Genomic DNA, 15,842 nt, shown 5'->3' with positions numbered 1-15,842 from the left:
TTTAAGAGATTTAATTATATTCGTTATTTTCAATTCTGTGCAGGGTTCATTAATGAAGGTTATTTGTTAGCTGGTGAAAATTGGGAGTTGAAGTCCATCTAACCATTTGTATGATTCTGGAAGGGGATCAGTTTGGGGGCCTGATAGGAGATTTTTTATAAAAGTCTGAAAGGATTTCTAAGACCTCATGTGGATGCGAAACTACGTTGCCATTTCGGTCACACAATTTGTACACATGAGGTGGTTTATGGGTTTGGTTTAGGTTTTTTTGTGAACATTGAGGAGGTAGAATTTCTGTTTAACAGGAATTTAGCTTTTGAAAACCTAAGTGATTTTTCTGTGTCTGCAGATAGAAGTGTATCCAGTTCTTGACGTTTAAGTTTGATCTGTTGGGAGATATCTTGGGTGGGTGTTTGATTTAATTTATTGTAAAGGATGTCAAGGTCTCTGGTGAGGGATTTAATATCTGTCAGTCTTTTTTTTATTTTTGTGCAGCTGCTTTATTGATTTTATGACCTCTCAACACAGCCTTGTGTGCTGTCCATAATGTGGCGGGGGATATGTCTTCAGTTGTGTTATGAGAAAAATAATCTAACATATGTGCAGAAATTTGATGGGAGATTGAAGCGTCAATCAGCAGGGAGTTGTTTAGACACCAATTAAATGGTGTAGGAGCTAGGCCTATATGAGAAATATCAAGTGAGACAATCTGGTGGTCAGACCATGGACATATGTGAATAAGTGCTTTGGAAGAGTTAGTTAATAGAGTTGGAGTACAAAATATATAGCCCAATCTTGCATAACAGTCATGTGGGTAAGAATGATGGGTGTATGCCTTTATACCTATATTGGAGGAGGAGGGGACCACTTTGCTTCTATCTAGGGCTGGTTGGGCAGCTAGGTTGAAATCGCCTCCTAATATGAGGTGTGGGGAAGTATATCTGTTTAATATCTAAAAAAAGATTTAAAGAAGGAAGATTGCGATTCATTTGGGGCATAAACTGACGCAATTGTCAGCGAGCGTCCATTTATGAAACACTTCAGAATAAGATATCTACTGTCAGCATCTTTATATACATTTTGTATTTAAAAAAATATAGAGTTACGAATGAATATAGCAACCCTACGAGTTTTGGAGGAGAATGTGGTATAGTGGTATTGGCTGAAGGTTTTGTCAAAATATTTTGGGTGGTTCAAGGATGTAAAGTGAGTTTCTTGTAATAGGATTATATCTGCCCCTAATCTTTTGTAATAATGAAATCCTTTTTTGCGTTTCTGGGGGGAGTTAAATCCTTGGACATTATGTGAAAATATCCTAAGACCCATTGGTAGATATGGGGGTGAATGCTAGAGTTATTGTAAAGAAGCGACACATGAATTTGGATGGGTAGTAATAAAATCCAATAACAAACCTACAGGCAACCCCAACCCCACAGGGGTATAGATGTTTTTGCATAGAAAAATATAATACCAATACAACTATTTGCTTGATCCATGTCACCAGTATAATACTAGCTGAAGTACGTAAAATTATCAACAGGTGTGAGAATGTCTGATCTTCCAAAGTGTGAGAAACAAGTAAAACAAGGAGTCAAGACACATCATGAGACTTGACGACGTAAAGTATATCTAAAATGAAAGCTCTTTATAGTTTTGGATAGAGTTGGGAATGATAAAAATCCCCTGACAATTTTTTTTTGCCCTGTGTTCCATTCATAGAACTACCTTTCCTTCCTGGCCCATAAACACAACCGAGAGTGGGAGAAAATTCCCTCTTAGACACCAGAACAAGTGACTAATCAGATTTTTTTTTTTTTATTCCAAACGTTTTATTTGGTGATAAACAGCATATACATAGTCAATGTTACAAACAATCCATAGTCAAAGGAAAAAAGAAGTTATTAAATCAAATGGACCATTGGCATTCGCCCCAAGTGCGTATCTGCTTAAAAAAACAACAGATTTTTCAGTTGCATAATCAGAATTTTTTATTTTCCTCTCACTTTTGGGCCTGGTGACAACAGTCACCAAAGGGAAAAATCTCTCCAGTGCGGAGACAAGACAGCAATAACAGCCTGGAAAAGGTTCAAATCTCATTCAGTTCTATCCAAAATGGGGACAAAAAAAAAGTTTTGACTTTAGATACTCTTTATGATCAGTAACACACTGCCTTGAAAAAGTATTCACACCCCTTGAAATTTTCCACATTTTGTCATGTTGCAACCAAAAACATAAATGTATTTTATTGGGATTGGTATTTTTAGTGGCACATAATTGTGAAGTGGAAGGAAAATGAAAAATGGTTTTTCAAGATTTTTTACAAATAAATATCTTTTACAAATATCTGAAAAGTGTGGCGTGCATTTGTATTCAGCCCCCTTTACTCTGATACCCCTAACTAAAATCTAGTGGAACCAATTGCCTTCAGAAGACACCTAGTTAGTAAATAGAGTCCACCTGTGTGTAATTTAATCTCAGTGCAAATACAGCTTGTTCCGTGAAGCCCTCAGAGGTTTGTTAGAGAACTTTGGTGAACAAACAGCATCATAAAGGCCAAGGAACACACCAGACAGGTCAGGGATAAAGTTGTGGAGAAGTTTAAAGTAGGGTTAGTTTATAAAAAAATATCCCAAACTTTGAACATATCACGGAGCACAGTTCAATACATTCATCAAAGAGTATGGCACAAATGCAAACCTACCAAGACATGGCCATCCACCAAACTGACTGGGCAAGGAGAGGAATAATTAGAAAAGCAGCCAAGAGGCCCATGGTAACTCTGGAGGAGCTGCAGAGATCTACAGCTTAGGTGGGAGAATCTGTCCACAGAACAACTATTAGTTGTGCACTCCACTCCTGGCCTTTATGGAAGAGTGGCAAGAAGAAAAACATTGTTGAAAGAAAGCCATAAGAAGTCCCGTTTGCATTTCGTGAGAAGCCACGTGGGGGACACAGCAAACATGTGGAAGAAGGTGCTTTTGGCCTAAAAGCAAAATGTTATGTTTGGCGGAAAACTAACACTGCACATCACCCTGAACACACCATCCCCACCGTGAAAAATGGTGGAGGCAGCATCATGTTGTGGGGATGCTTTTCTTCAGTAGGGACAGGGGAGATGGTCAGAGTTGATGGGAAGATGGATGGAGCCAAATACAGGGCAATCTTAGAAGAAAAAGACCTGTTATGCCCTGTACACACGGTCGGATTTTCCGATGGAAAATGTCCGATCGGAGCGTGTTGTCGGAAATTCCGACCATGTGTGGGCTCCATTGGACATTTTCCATCGGATTTTCCGACACACAAAATTGGAGAGCAGGAGATAAAATTTTCCGACGACAAAATCCGTTGTCGGAAATTCCGATCGTGTGTACACAAATCCGACGGACAAAGTGCCACGCATGCTCAGAATAAATAAAGAGATCAAAGCTATTGGCCACTGCCCCGTTTATAGTCCCGACGTACGTGTTTTACGTCACCGCGTTTAGAACGATCAGATTTTCCGACAACTTTGTGTGACCGTGTGTATGCAAGACAAGTTTGAGCCAACATCCGTCGGAAAAAATCCTAGGATTTTGTTGTCGGAATGTCCGAACAAAGTCCGACCGTGTGTACGGGGCATTAGAGTCTGCAAAAGACTTGAGACTGGGGTTGAGGTTAACCTTCCAGCAGTACAACGGCCCTAAACATTTACATCCAGAGCTACAATGGAATTGTTTAGATCAAAGAATATTCATGTGTTAGAATGGCCCAGTCAAAGTCCAGACCTAAATCCAATTGAGAATATGTGGCAAGACTTGAAAATTGCTGTTTACAGATGCTCTCCATCGAATCTGACAGAGCTTGAGCTATTTTGCACAGAAGAATGGGCAAAAATTTCACTCTCTAGAGGTGCAAAGCTGGTAGAGACATACCCAAAAGACTTGCAGCTGTAATTGCAGCAAAAGGTGGTTCTACAAAGTATTGACTCAGGGGGGCTGAATACAAATGCACGCCACACTTTTCACATATTTATTTGGAAAACCATTTATCATTTTCCTTCTACTTCACAATTACAGTATGTGCCACTTTGTGTTGGTCTATCACATAAAAGCCCAATAAAATGCATTTATGTTTTTGGTTGTAACATGACAAAATGTGGAAAATGTCAAGGGGTATGAATACTTTTTCAAGGCACTGTATGTGCTGAAAAATTATATAAATGTGCAAATATAACCTTTTACCATTTCACTTTTAATTGTTCATACTGTCCCATGTCAGCTCTACAGAGTCCCAAAATTCTGCAAGTCCAAATTTCCTGCCTAATAAAACAAACAAAAACATTTCAGGAGAAAATGCAAACCATCATTAAAAACACTTTCACCATCCCTCAAAATAACTGTGTTAATGGCCCCTGAACTTCTGACAAAATGAGCAAGAAGCAAGCACACCAGACAGAACTGCATGCCCTTTCTTTATCCATCCCTCTGAATTTTATTACATTTAAGAATGGCTTCACACTGGTGCTCTGCAGTTTGGCTGCAGTGTGACTGTATGTGAGGTTTACCCACAAATTCAGGTGCATGCCTATTGAATTCTATTAGATCGTGTGTTTTCATGAAAGCATATCAAAGTTCTGATGAGTCTTTAATGAGCTTTCAGAAAATGCACTGTCTAACAGAAGTTCATGGGAGTGCACCTAAAGCCGCGGGTAAACCGCACAGACTACAGCGCACCGGTGTGAGCCTGCTCTAATTGTTCATCTTCATACAGTTGTTTTCAGGGAAGGTCTGGAGTGTAGAAATAATGATTGAATGACAAACTGTTGGGCATGCATCAATTGATTACCTAAATTAGATTATAAGTATAATTTAGTAATTGTACCTCAAACAGGTTCACACATATGGGGTGCAGGAAATTCAGTGATCCCTGCATGTTTCCTGCACTGCATTGCAATCACACTCTGTTCAAGATCCTCTGCAGGTGTCAATACAAAGTTAACAAAATCCCCAAAAAAACGCAAATGCTTTGAGGTTTGCCCACACTGGATTACGTAGTACAAAATGACCATGCCATCTGGCTTCAAAGAAGGTGCCTACACTTCTTTGATGTGATAAGGTCTGATCTGAGCCCATTCAAAATCAATGGTCTCAAATCACACCGCACTGAATCACACTGAATGCGCTGCGGCTCCTGTGTGATTCACAAGCGGGTTATAGTGCGAACTGGGTATTGGAAAGCAGACACAGGTTTATAGAATTATTTCAAGGTTTATTAGAATCTTTTGCCCCAAGTGATTTAATCAATTCTTCATATGAATGAAATAACTCAACCATAACATTTAACAATCGATGACTTTTATTTTTTAATTCACATATTAGATGTTTCTTGTTTGCATATTTATAAAGTAAGCTTGGTTACAATAAATGTATGTTACAAACTTTTTTCTATTTTTCAGACTTCTTACACTGACAAGGGCGAGAAGGTAATAAAACATTTCTTGAAATATGTTTGCAGGTTAAAGCTGAAATCCTTATATTCAAGTGATTGTAATGGCAGAAGGTTTTTTTTATCTTCATGCATTCTATGTATGAAGATAAAAAAAAAACCTTCTGTGTGCAGCAGCCCCCTAATACTTACCTGAGCCCATCTCTGTCCAGCGATGTGCACGAGTGTCTCGGCCATCCAAGACTCTCCCTCCTGATTGGCTGAGACACAGCAGCTGCCACTCAAAGTCAGTTAGCCAGTCAGGAGAGAGAGGGGGCAGGGCCGAACCATGGCTCCGTGTGTGAATGGACACACAGAGCTGCGGCTTGGCTGGGATGCCCCCATAGCAAGCTGCTTGGTGTGGGGGCACTCGACAGGAGGGAGGGGCCAGGAGCACCGAATAGGGACTCGAAAAGAGGAGGATCTGGGCTGCTCTGTGCAAAACCATTTCACACAGCAGGTAAGTATAACAAAAAAAAAAAAAAAAAACAAGACTTTACAATCACTTCCAGTTTTGTACAGTTGTACAGGCTTCTCTCTTGTACTGCATTAGAAGTTGAAACAAGTCAAACAGACCCTACAACATTTTCTGGCTGGAGGACATCCAGCATCATCTAGCCTTTCCTTCCCAGCCTGACTGTCCCTGGCCCACCACGTTCATTCATTGGATTTTAGTTCTTTTAATCATGGATTCTCAGAATCACATGTGGGCATTATTTCAATTTCCTGTTTTTCAGGAAACTATATACAGCAGCCCGCCAGCCCCTCCCATCATCCATGACCTGCCTGCATTGCAGAGAAGAACAGAAACCCAGTGATGACATTATTGAGTCTAAAATATGGTATTTAAATGAAATATACAATATATATACAGTATCTTACAAAAGTGAGTACACCCTTGACATTTTTGTAAATATTTTATTATATCTTTTCATGTGACAACACTGAAGAAATTGCACTTTGCTACAATGTAAAGTAGTGAGTGTACAGCTTGTATAACAGTGTAAATTTGCTGTCCCCTCAAAATAACTCAACACACAGCCATTAATGTCTAAACCTCAACAAAAATAAGTACTCCCCTGAGTCAAAATGTCCAAACTGGTCCCAAAGTGTCAATATTTTGTGTGGCCACCATTATTTTCCAGCACTGCCTTAACCCTCTTGAGCATGGAGTTCACCAGAGCTTCACAAATTGCCACTGGAGTCCTCTTCCACTCCTCCATGACGACATCACGGAGCTGGTGGATGTTAGAGACCTTGCGCTCATCCACCTTCAATTTAAGGATGCCCCACAGATGCTAAATAGGGTTTAAGTCTGGAGACACGCTTGGCCAGTCCATCACCTTTACCCTCAGCTTCTTTAGCAAGGCAGTGGTCTCTTGTAGGTGTGTTTGGGGCCGTTATCATGCTGGCATACTGCCCTGCGGCCCAGTCTCTGAAGGGAGGGGATCATGCTCTGCTTTAGTATGTCACAGTACATGTTGGCATTCATGGTTCCCTCAATGAACTGTAGCTCTCCAGTGCCGGCAGCACTCATGCAGCCCCAGACCATGATGCTCGCACCACCATGCTTGAATGTAGGCAAGACACACTTGTCTTTGTACTCCTCATCTGGTTGCCAACACACACGCTTGACACCATCTGAACCAAATAAGTTTATCTTGGTCTCCTCAGACCACAGGACATGCTTCCAGTAATCCATGTCCTTAGTCTGATTATCTTCAGCAAACTGTTTGCAGGCTTTCTTGAGCACCATCTTTAGAAGAGGCTTCCTTTGGGGACGACAGCCATGCAGACCAATTTGATGCAGTGTGCGGCGTGTGTTTTGAGCACTGAGAGGCTGACCCCCCCACCCCTTCAACCACTACAGCAATGCTGGCAGCACTCATATATCTACTTCCCAAAGACAACCTCTGGATATGACGCTGAGCATGTGCACTCAGCTTCTTTGGTCGACCATGGTAAAGCCTGTTCTGAGTGAACCTGTCCTGTTAAACCGCTGTATGGTCTTGGCCACTATGCTGCAGCTCAGTTTCAGGGTCTTGGCAATCTTCTTATAGCCTAGGCCAGTGATGGCGAACCTTGGCACCCCAGATGTTTTGGAACTACATTTCCCATGATGCTCATCTACACTGCAGAGTGCATGAGCATCATGGGAAATGTAGTTCCAAAACATCTGGGGTGCCAAGGTTCGCCATCACTGGCCTAGGCCATCTTTATGCGGAGCAACAATTCTTTTTTTCAGATCCACAGATAGTTCTTTGCCATGAGGTGCCATGTTGAACTTCCAGTGATAAGTATGAGAGAGTGAGAGCAATAACACCAAATTTAACACATCTGCTCCTCATTCAAACCTGAGACCTTTTAACACTAACAAGTCACATGACACCGGGGAGGGAAAATGGCTAATTTGGCCCAATTTGGGGTGTACTCACTTTTGTTGCCAACGGTTTAGACATTAATGGCTGTGTGTTGAGTTATTTTGAGGGGACAGCAAATTTACACTGTTATACAAGCTGCACACTCACTACTTTACATTGTAGCAAAGTGCAATTTCTTCAGTGTTGTCACATGGAAAGATATAATTAAAAAAATTACAAAAATGAGAGGGGTGTACTCACTTTTGTGAGATACTGTGTGTATATACATACATACATATATATATATATATATATATATATATATATATATATATATATATATTATAATTTCATTAGCATGCTGATGAAGATAAAGGAGCAACAGGGAACAGAGAAGGCAGAATAAAAGGATTATCTGAAATAAGTTGGAAAGCAGTATATGAATTGTTTTCTCTTTCTATATAGTGTTAAGGGGATTCTAAAGCCGACCACACATGGATCAAAATTCAGCTGGTTCAGCAGGGATCGGCCAACTTTCGATTCATGTATGGCAGGCTGATGGTACCCAAGGTGATCCATCAATCGAGTTGGGTACAACAACCTTTTCAGATTTTTGGCATGCGATTACTGTCAGCGGCTATAGCCGCTAGCAGTGATCATTGTGTTCTGCCAGCTGGGAAGGCCCCCCCGATTGGCAGAACACAATAACGCTGTGGGAGAAATTCCCCAATCAACATTGAATGTGTTGATGGTGGAATCGAGCGATATTCTTTCCTTACACCTGTGGTGAAAGGAAAGAAAACCAAATCATCTATGGGCTGCCTAAAGTCTGACAGTAGTGTCACATCTAAATGATGGTGCACACCAGCAGACATTGAACCATATGGGAATGGCTTTAATATTTTATCAATAAATACCTTTTTTCTTTGAAATGTGGGCGGGACTTTTTTCTTCCTTTTTTTCTTCAAGACAGGCCAGGCTGGGGGCGGGGCTAAGCCGCAGCTGGTCACATGTCCTGTGACGTTGCCTCAGCTTTTCAGACTCCCCCCCAGACTATGCAAAGCAGAATGGAGCTGTCCATTAGGATCTAATCAGTCCACCAACGCCTTTGGTTCCAATTCACTTTGCACAGCCTAGGGGAGAGCCTGAGAAAGCTGAGGCAATGTCACAGGACTTGTGACATACTTCGGCATAGCCCCGCCCCCAACCCTGGATTTCCTTTAAATGTAAAGAAACACACTGCTTACTTACACTGAAAGAAGAGAGTGAGTCTGCAAATCATTTCCACCACATTATTGGTGATTTATTTATAAATAAAGAGTATACAGTTAAACAAGGGCAAGGATACCGTAGTATCATGCAATCCGGATGCAGTGTATTTTTAAAAGTAGTGCATGCACTGCTTTTGGTGCAAGCCAATCCAATTTCTGCCCATTCAAAGGAATGCATAAATCCAGAAATGCAAGCTAAGCAGAGAGGGGTCCCACCGCTCAGGTAGGCGCAGACCAGGGGAGATGAAAGCCAGTATAGTATTGTCCTTCAAGAGGGAAGAGTCCCAGGTGCTGGCTGATGCAAGATGAGGCAGGCAAATCGAGGAAAGCTGGAAGCCGCACACCGATATAACGATGAATGCTTTATTTAAAAAGCTGAATCATGAAGAAACACAAAACATAACAGCAGAAGCGTACAAAAGCAGCTGACGCGTTTCACACTATGATGAGTGCTTATTCATAATGAATAAGCACTCATCGTAGTGTGAAACGCGTCAGCTGCTTTTGTACGCTTCTGCTGTTATGTTTTGTGTTTCTTCATGATTCAGCTTTTTAAATAAAGCATTCATCATTATACCGGTGTGCGGCTTCCAGCTTTCCTCGATTTGCCTGCCATTCAAAGGAATGGGCTGAAATTCACACCACATTGAATCAAACAGGCATCACACAGGAACACAGACTGCATACTGTGCAATTCAGTTGTGAACCGGCCCTAACAAATGGCACCATTTTGTACAGATTATAGAGAGTCATTAACATTATTAAAGCCAACATATTTTACTTTTGGATAGAGTAAGGAATGGTTAAATCCCCTGTAAGTTGTTTTTCTGTCTATGGCCCATTGGAGAGCTTTCCCTTCACTTCCTGTCTAACAGACAGCTTAACAGAAACCATTCCAAAAACGTTGGTTTACCATCTCATTCTGTACTGGGGGCTACAGGGGTTTAAAACATTAGTGTGCATTTGTCTCAACCCAAAGCACTACATTTTGCTGACACCAAGAGAAAAACGTTTTAAGGGTGATTGCATTGCAGCACATAGTTTATGAGGGAGTGCTATTTTCAATTTATTGCTGTTTTTCATGTTTTGGAATTTTTTTATGTCATTAAGTGTATAAAGGGTTGATGTAATATGAATATGATTTTGATATGAGAGATTTTCTATGATATGTTTAAGCACCTATGAATATGTTCACTTAATACCAGAGGTTGGTCATATAATTAGGCAATCTGTTTTTAAGCAGCACAAATACACACCTTTTTTCAGCAAGAGAAAAAAGGTGACGGGGAGGGAGCTCAAAGACAGCATGTGATTGACAGCCTTTGCTCTGTTGCTGTGTGAAAGGGTGTGTGTCCCTTCCTTCTAATCAGCTCTCAAAATTCCCCTCACTGAGCTCTGCAGACTGTAATTTCATCTCCTCGCCTCCTGCTTTCTGGAGCTCAGACAAGCTGTATAAATTCTGCACTTTGAACTGCTGTAGAGAAACGAATCTTGCAGATAAACAGGTAACACTTATGTAGTTGGATTTGCTTCATTTCTGTGTATCGACTGAGGCCAGTCAGCTCACTGGGTATGTATAAGGGTTTACTTATTTTAACCACTTCCCACTGGCCGTACGCATATTTGCAGACTCTCATATATATATATATATATCTATAGATAGAGAGATATATATATCTATATATCTCTCTATCTATAGATATATATATATATATATATATATAAAAATAGATAGATATATATAAAAGTTACCGTATTCCAATAACATATACAGTAACTTTATGATCTAAGATTTACAGAAACAGTTAAGACAACAGGAACACAAAGGAAAGTACAGCTTATTTTCTTGGAAAGGAGCTTCACAGTACTATAGTTTACCTGCATCTTTCTGCCCCCTGCACATTCCTATCGGCTATTGAGGCAGCCCATCATAGCGATGGACCATTAGAAATGTGAGCTGGGAGGGGGAGATCTAGTTACAAAATCCTTTCTTTATTATTCTGTATGAGCTATAGGAAGCCAGTGAGAGCCATAAAAGTGGAACAGCCCTTTTAAACAATTACCTATATGCTAAAATATAACAAAAAAGTGCATTAATATTAGAAAATGTTATGAAAATGATTGTCAACTCAAATATAACATATTGTTCTATTTTAAGCATGAAAGAGGTCGATTTCTAAACTTCCACCATCTCACCTTTTGGGTTGGAAATGCCAAACAGGTAAGTTATTATAATGCTGCACACAAAATGTTGCCAGATTACCTTTGCAGATTAAGAAGGGTTTCCCTTGCCACTCACTGCCAAGCAAATTCAATTTTTGCTCCATTGTAATCAGTGGAGTGGTGGCTGATTGGTCTGGCCTACTCAGGATTCCTAGGGTGAAAGTTTGATTGCTCCCCTACCCCTGGAAGTAGCTTCCAGAGCATAGGGAGGGAGATTAAAATGATCACCTGAATATTTATCACTCCCTGGCCAATTTCTGGAAGAGGGCAGCCAGAAATATGCAGGAGACCTGACAGACTGTTCTTTCCTCGTCAAGGAGCGTTCCTGTGCTCCTGGGGCTGCTGGAGATCACTAAGTCAGGAAACCACCATTTGGGCCCCAGTGTATGCTGCACCAAGGGTCTGAGAAGGACAGCTAAAAAAAGGATACCCGTTAAGAACACTGTTTCAGAGTCTGGGTCTGGAGGAGGACATTGTAATTTCCCCCTTTGAGGTTCGGCCTGTGGAGACTGAGTGGTAGAGGTCTACTAGGACACTTTGAGTAAGGATCTTACTGGGGACTGACAGTTGCTCAGAAGTGGAAAGAAACCAGTTGCTAACAATCATCCTTATGGTCTACAGTTGTGGAGCCTTATGCCGCGTACACACGGTCAGAATTTCCGACAGAAAAAGTCAGATGGGAGCTTTTCATTGAATATTCCGACCGTGTGTATGCCCCATCGGACTTTTTCCATGTTCTATATTTTTTCGATGGAAAAAATTACTATCAGAAAAACTGCTTGTCTGTATGCTGTTCCGATGCACCAAAAACGACACATGCTCTGAAGCAAGTACGAGACGGAAGCGTTCGGTCTGGTAAAACTAGCATTCATAATGGATATAGCACATTCCTCACGCTGCAAATTCTGTGATCTTTCAATGCACCACTTTCTTTTGTGCTTTATAATGCTAGAATAATGAAGTTGTTTTGCTGCTGATATTCACACGGAGTTCTTCTTTATTATTTCTCGTGATCTCATGAATAATCTTTTATTTTTTTTTTTGACTACACGCGCTGAAGAACAAATGCAAATCGTCTCTCACCAAACTTTAACTAACAGAGATAAACACGAGATTAGCAGAAGGAGCCCAAAGGGTGGCGCACTGGCTATTGAACTTCCTTTTTCTAGTGCCGTTGTACGTGTTGTACGTCACCTCGTTCTGGACGGTCGGAATTTGGTGTGACCGTGTGTATGCAAGACAGCTTGAGTGGAATTCTATCAGAAAAACCTTCAGAGTTTATTCCGACAGGAAAACCGGTCATGTGTACAGGCCATTAGACATACTTATATCCCCAGCTAGCTCCAGAGAAGCTGCTATTGAGAACCTAGAGAGAAGCTTGTTCTTTTGCTCTTGTTGCTGTCCATTTTGGAGCATTCCGTGACCCTAAACTCCTCTTTTGTTATAGTTATTGAGCAATAAATCCTAAAAAGAAACCCCCTTGGACTGAGCTTTAATTATCAGTGTGTATGGGTGACTGGTGGCCATCTGGGAGAATCTGTCTGTTTTCAGTGGCCCCTAGCTCAGATAGACTGTTTTATAAAATGTCACTTTATAAAAGCAACTGTTGCGAGTGTACAAACACTCACTGTGGAATGCCACGTAATTCTATTGTAACTATGTTTTTTCCACTTCCCTATCTCTTATTGGAAAAAAAACATACTCTGCTCTTGTAAACAAGAGCCCTCTTTTCCAGTTTCCTGGCCCTAAGGATAGAGACAGATCTCCTAAGAGGGGGTGGATGTAGTGCCCTCCTAGTTAGACTGCTAGGCAAATTTAGTTTTTGGCTCTATTGTACTCAGTAGAGTGGTGGTTGATTGGTTTGGTCTACTCAGGATTCCTAGGCTGAAAATATGATTGCTCCCCCCTGCCCCCAGAAGAAGCTTCCAGAGCATAGAGAGGGAGATTAAAATGATCAGCTAAATATTTATAATGCCTTAGCCAATCCCATGAAGGGGGCATCCATAAGGTGGATGGGAAGTTGATAAATATGCCTGAGACCTGACAGACTGTTCTTTCCTCTTCAGGGAGGGTTCCAGTATTCCTGGGGCTGCTGCCCACAGGAGAAGGATCACTAAGACAAGAAGCCACAGTTTGGGCCTCAGTGCCTGCTGCACCAAGGGCCTGAGAAGGACTGCTAAAAAAGGGATGCATATTTGAGACACTGTTTCAGAGTCTGGGTCTGGTGGAGGGCGTTGTTGCTTCCTCTTTTTAGGATCTGCCTGTGGAGACTCTGTGGCAGATAGCTCCTAGGACACAGTGAGTATGGATCTTACTGGGGACTGACAGTTGCGCAGGAGTGGAAGAGAACCAGTTGCTAACTATCGCCCTTATGGTCTACAGTTGTGGGGCCTTAGACATACCGATATCCTCATCGACCTCTAGAGAAGCTGATACTGAGAATCTAGAGAGAAGCTTTTTTCTTCGCTGTTGTTGCTGACCTTAATAAAAAGACACCCTCTTGGACTGAGGTTTAATTGTCTGTGTGCTTGGGTGACTGGTGGCCTCTGTACTACCTGGGAGAACTTATCTGACTTCAGCAGTCCCTTCGGGGGTGAGCGCTACAAACTGTATATCTATATTTATTTTTCTAATAAAGAAGCTCAAATAATAAGACTGACTTCATAGCAGAACACTAAGCATGGAAGAATGTCTGGAAACCATTATTTAATGCCCTTTGGCGACATGTTAATATCTCAAATTAAAGAGAATCTTCTTGAGATCTAAGGAGCTTTGTTAATAAATAACTCCATACCCTTTGTTACCACTTAAATGTTATAGTATTAAGAAAGGCAAAGACATATGTAATAATCTAGTCTCATAATTCTTTGTTATGAAGAACAGATGTGCTTCAGTAGAACTCTGCTCATGTATGTGCATACTGTGACTATGTGAACCTGCTATGAACTTCAACTGAAAAATGAATGTGATTGACAGCCAAAATCTCCCTACAGGCTGCATCATTCTACTGTGAAAAGTTAGGATTTGAACCTTGGGCCTATAAAGGTCTTGAGACTGGTAGTCGAGATGTGGTATCGCACGTTGTCAAGCAGGACAAGGTAAGCAAGGCAGGATACGGTGTATAATATGGAATTTATATTATTTGATTATGGAAGGTGCTCATTATGTTTTGGTGCAATTTTAACTCACATTATACATTTCCAATTTTATATATATATATATATATATATATATATATATATATATATATATATATAAGATAATGGAAATAAGGAGAATAAGATGGTTAAAGAGATGGTTAAAGCAGAAATAAAGGCAATATACGGTACTTACATCCTCTTGAATGGATAGGGTCCCTAACAGGCACAGGCATCTTCTTCCCGGGCGCTGGTCTTCAAGCATCCTTATTGTGAGGCATGGGATCCTCATTGTGTGGCATTTGGCATGTCATTTTTTTTTTTTGGCGGGGGGGTGGGGGGAGGGGTGGGTACCTAGTTTTGGCAGGTACCCAGCTCCCACTCCTGCCCGCACTGCCTAGGCGACTCCTCCCTCCCTGCAATCTTCTGGGATATGTCACAGGTCCCAGAAGATTGGCTGGAAATTGAGGACGCACAGCGTGACTCGCGCATGTGCAGTGAGCCCCTGGCTGTGAAGCCGCAAGTTGTCACAGCCCGGTGCCCACAGTAGTTATGCCGGCGCCACAGACAGGCGGGGGAAAGAACGGAGGCTTCAGGTGGCCACATCGCTGGATCGTGGGACAGGTGAGTGTCTGTTTATTAAAAGTCAGTAGCTACACTTTCTGTAGCTACTGACTTTTAATAAACATGGGTCCAGCTAGAACTCCGCTTTAAGGAAAATAGAAGCCCCAGCTACACACCAAAGAGGGCTAGCAACACAGGGTCAGTAATGAGGTGTTTTAGTGATCAGGCTCCATCAGCATAAAATAAAAGATCACATGTCACCAGCACACTGAAGAATTTCATAATCTAAGGGCCTGTGGTGATGGACATTTGTTTGCACCAAACGGGTTTTGCATTTCCATATAAGTTCATGGGAATGCAAAATCAGCTTGAAGCAGGTTAAACTGATACCATCGACACTAGCCCAAAATCTGCCAACACAGGCCCTTTGTTTGACCTAGCATTAACATTATTTTTATACAGGATTTATATAGCGCCAACAGTATGTGCCACACTTTACAATATAAATGGAGACAATACAGTTACAATACAATAAAATACAAGAGGGTTAAGAGGGGCGCCAACAGTATGTGCCACACTTTACAATATAAATGGAGACAATACAGTTACAATACAATAAAATACAAGAGGGTTAAGAGGGCCCTGCTCATAGGAGTTTACAATCTAATAGCGTGGGGTAAGTGGTACAAAAAGTTACAACAGTGGGGATGAGCTGATGGAAGTGATAAAAATTCAGTTAGTTGGAGGTGTCATAGGCTTCCCTGAAGAGATGAGTTTTCAGGGATCGCCTAAAGGCAGCCAGAGTAGGAGATAGCTGGACAGAC

The 15,842-nt window shown here is 41.3% G+C and overlaps 1 protein-coding gene across 3 annotated transcripts in view; it reads left to right on the top strand.

Annotated features, from left to right (window-relative positions):
• The window catches only part of LOC141128905 (4-hydroxyphenylpyruvate dioxygenase), a 150,417-nt gene that overhangs the window by 36,224 nt on the left and 98,351 nt on the right, over positions 1-15,842 (top strand). For 2 of the 3 annotated variants that reach the window (XM_073616543.1, XM_073616542.1), the window contains exons 2-4: positions 5,435-5,461; positions 11,253-11,315; positions 14,311-14,415. Coding sequence is in view for 2 of the 3 variants with exons in the window: in XM_073616542.1 (XP_073472643.1) it covers positions 5,435-5,461; positions 11,253-11,315; positions 14,311-14,415 (195 nt within the window). In the remaining variant the exon portion in view is untranslated. Of the gene's footprint in view, positions 1-1,540; positions 1,619-5,434; positions 5,462-11,252; positions 11,316-14,310; positions 14,416-15,842 lie in introns of all 3 variants that reach the window. The other variant, XM_073616541.1, reaches the window with a different exon arrangement.

Source organism: Aquarana catesbeiana, linkage group LG02, assembly GCF_042186555.1.
Source record: "Aquarana catesbeiana isolate 2022-GZ linkage group LG02, ASM4218655v1, whole genome shotgun sequence".
Lineage (NCBI taxonomy): Eukaryota > Metazoa > Chordata > Amphibia > Anura > Ranidae > Aquarana > Aquarana catesbeiana.
Note: the sequence above shows the minus strand (reverse complement) of the source record. Positions and strands in the feature narration are given on the sequence as shown.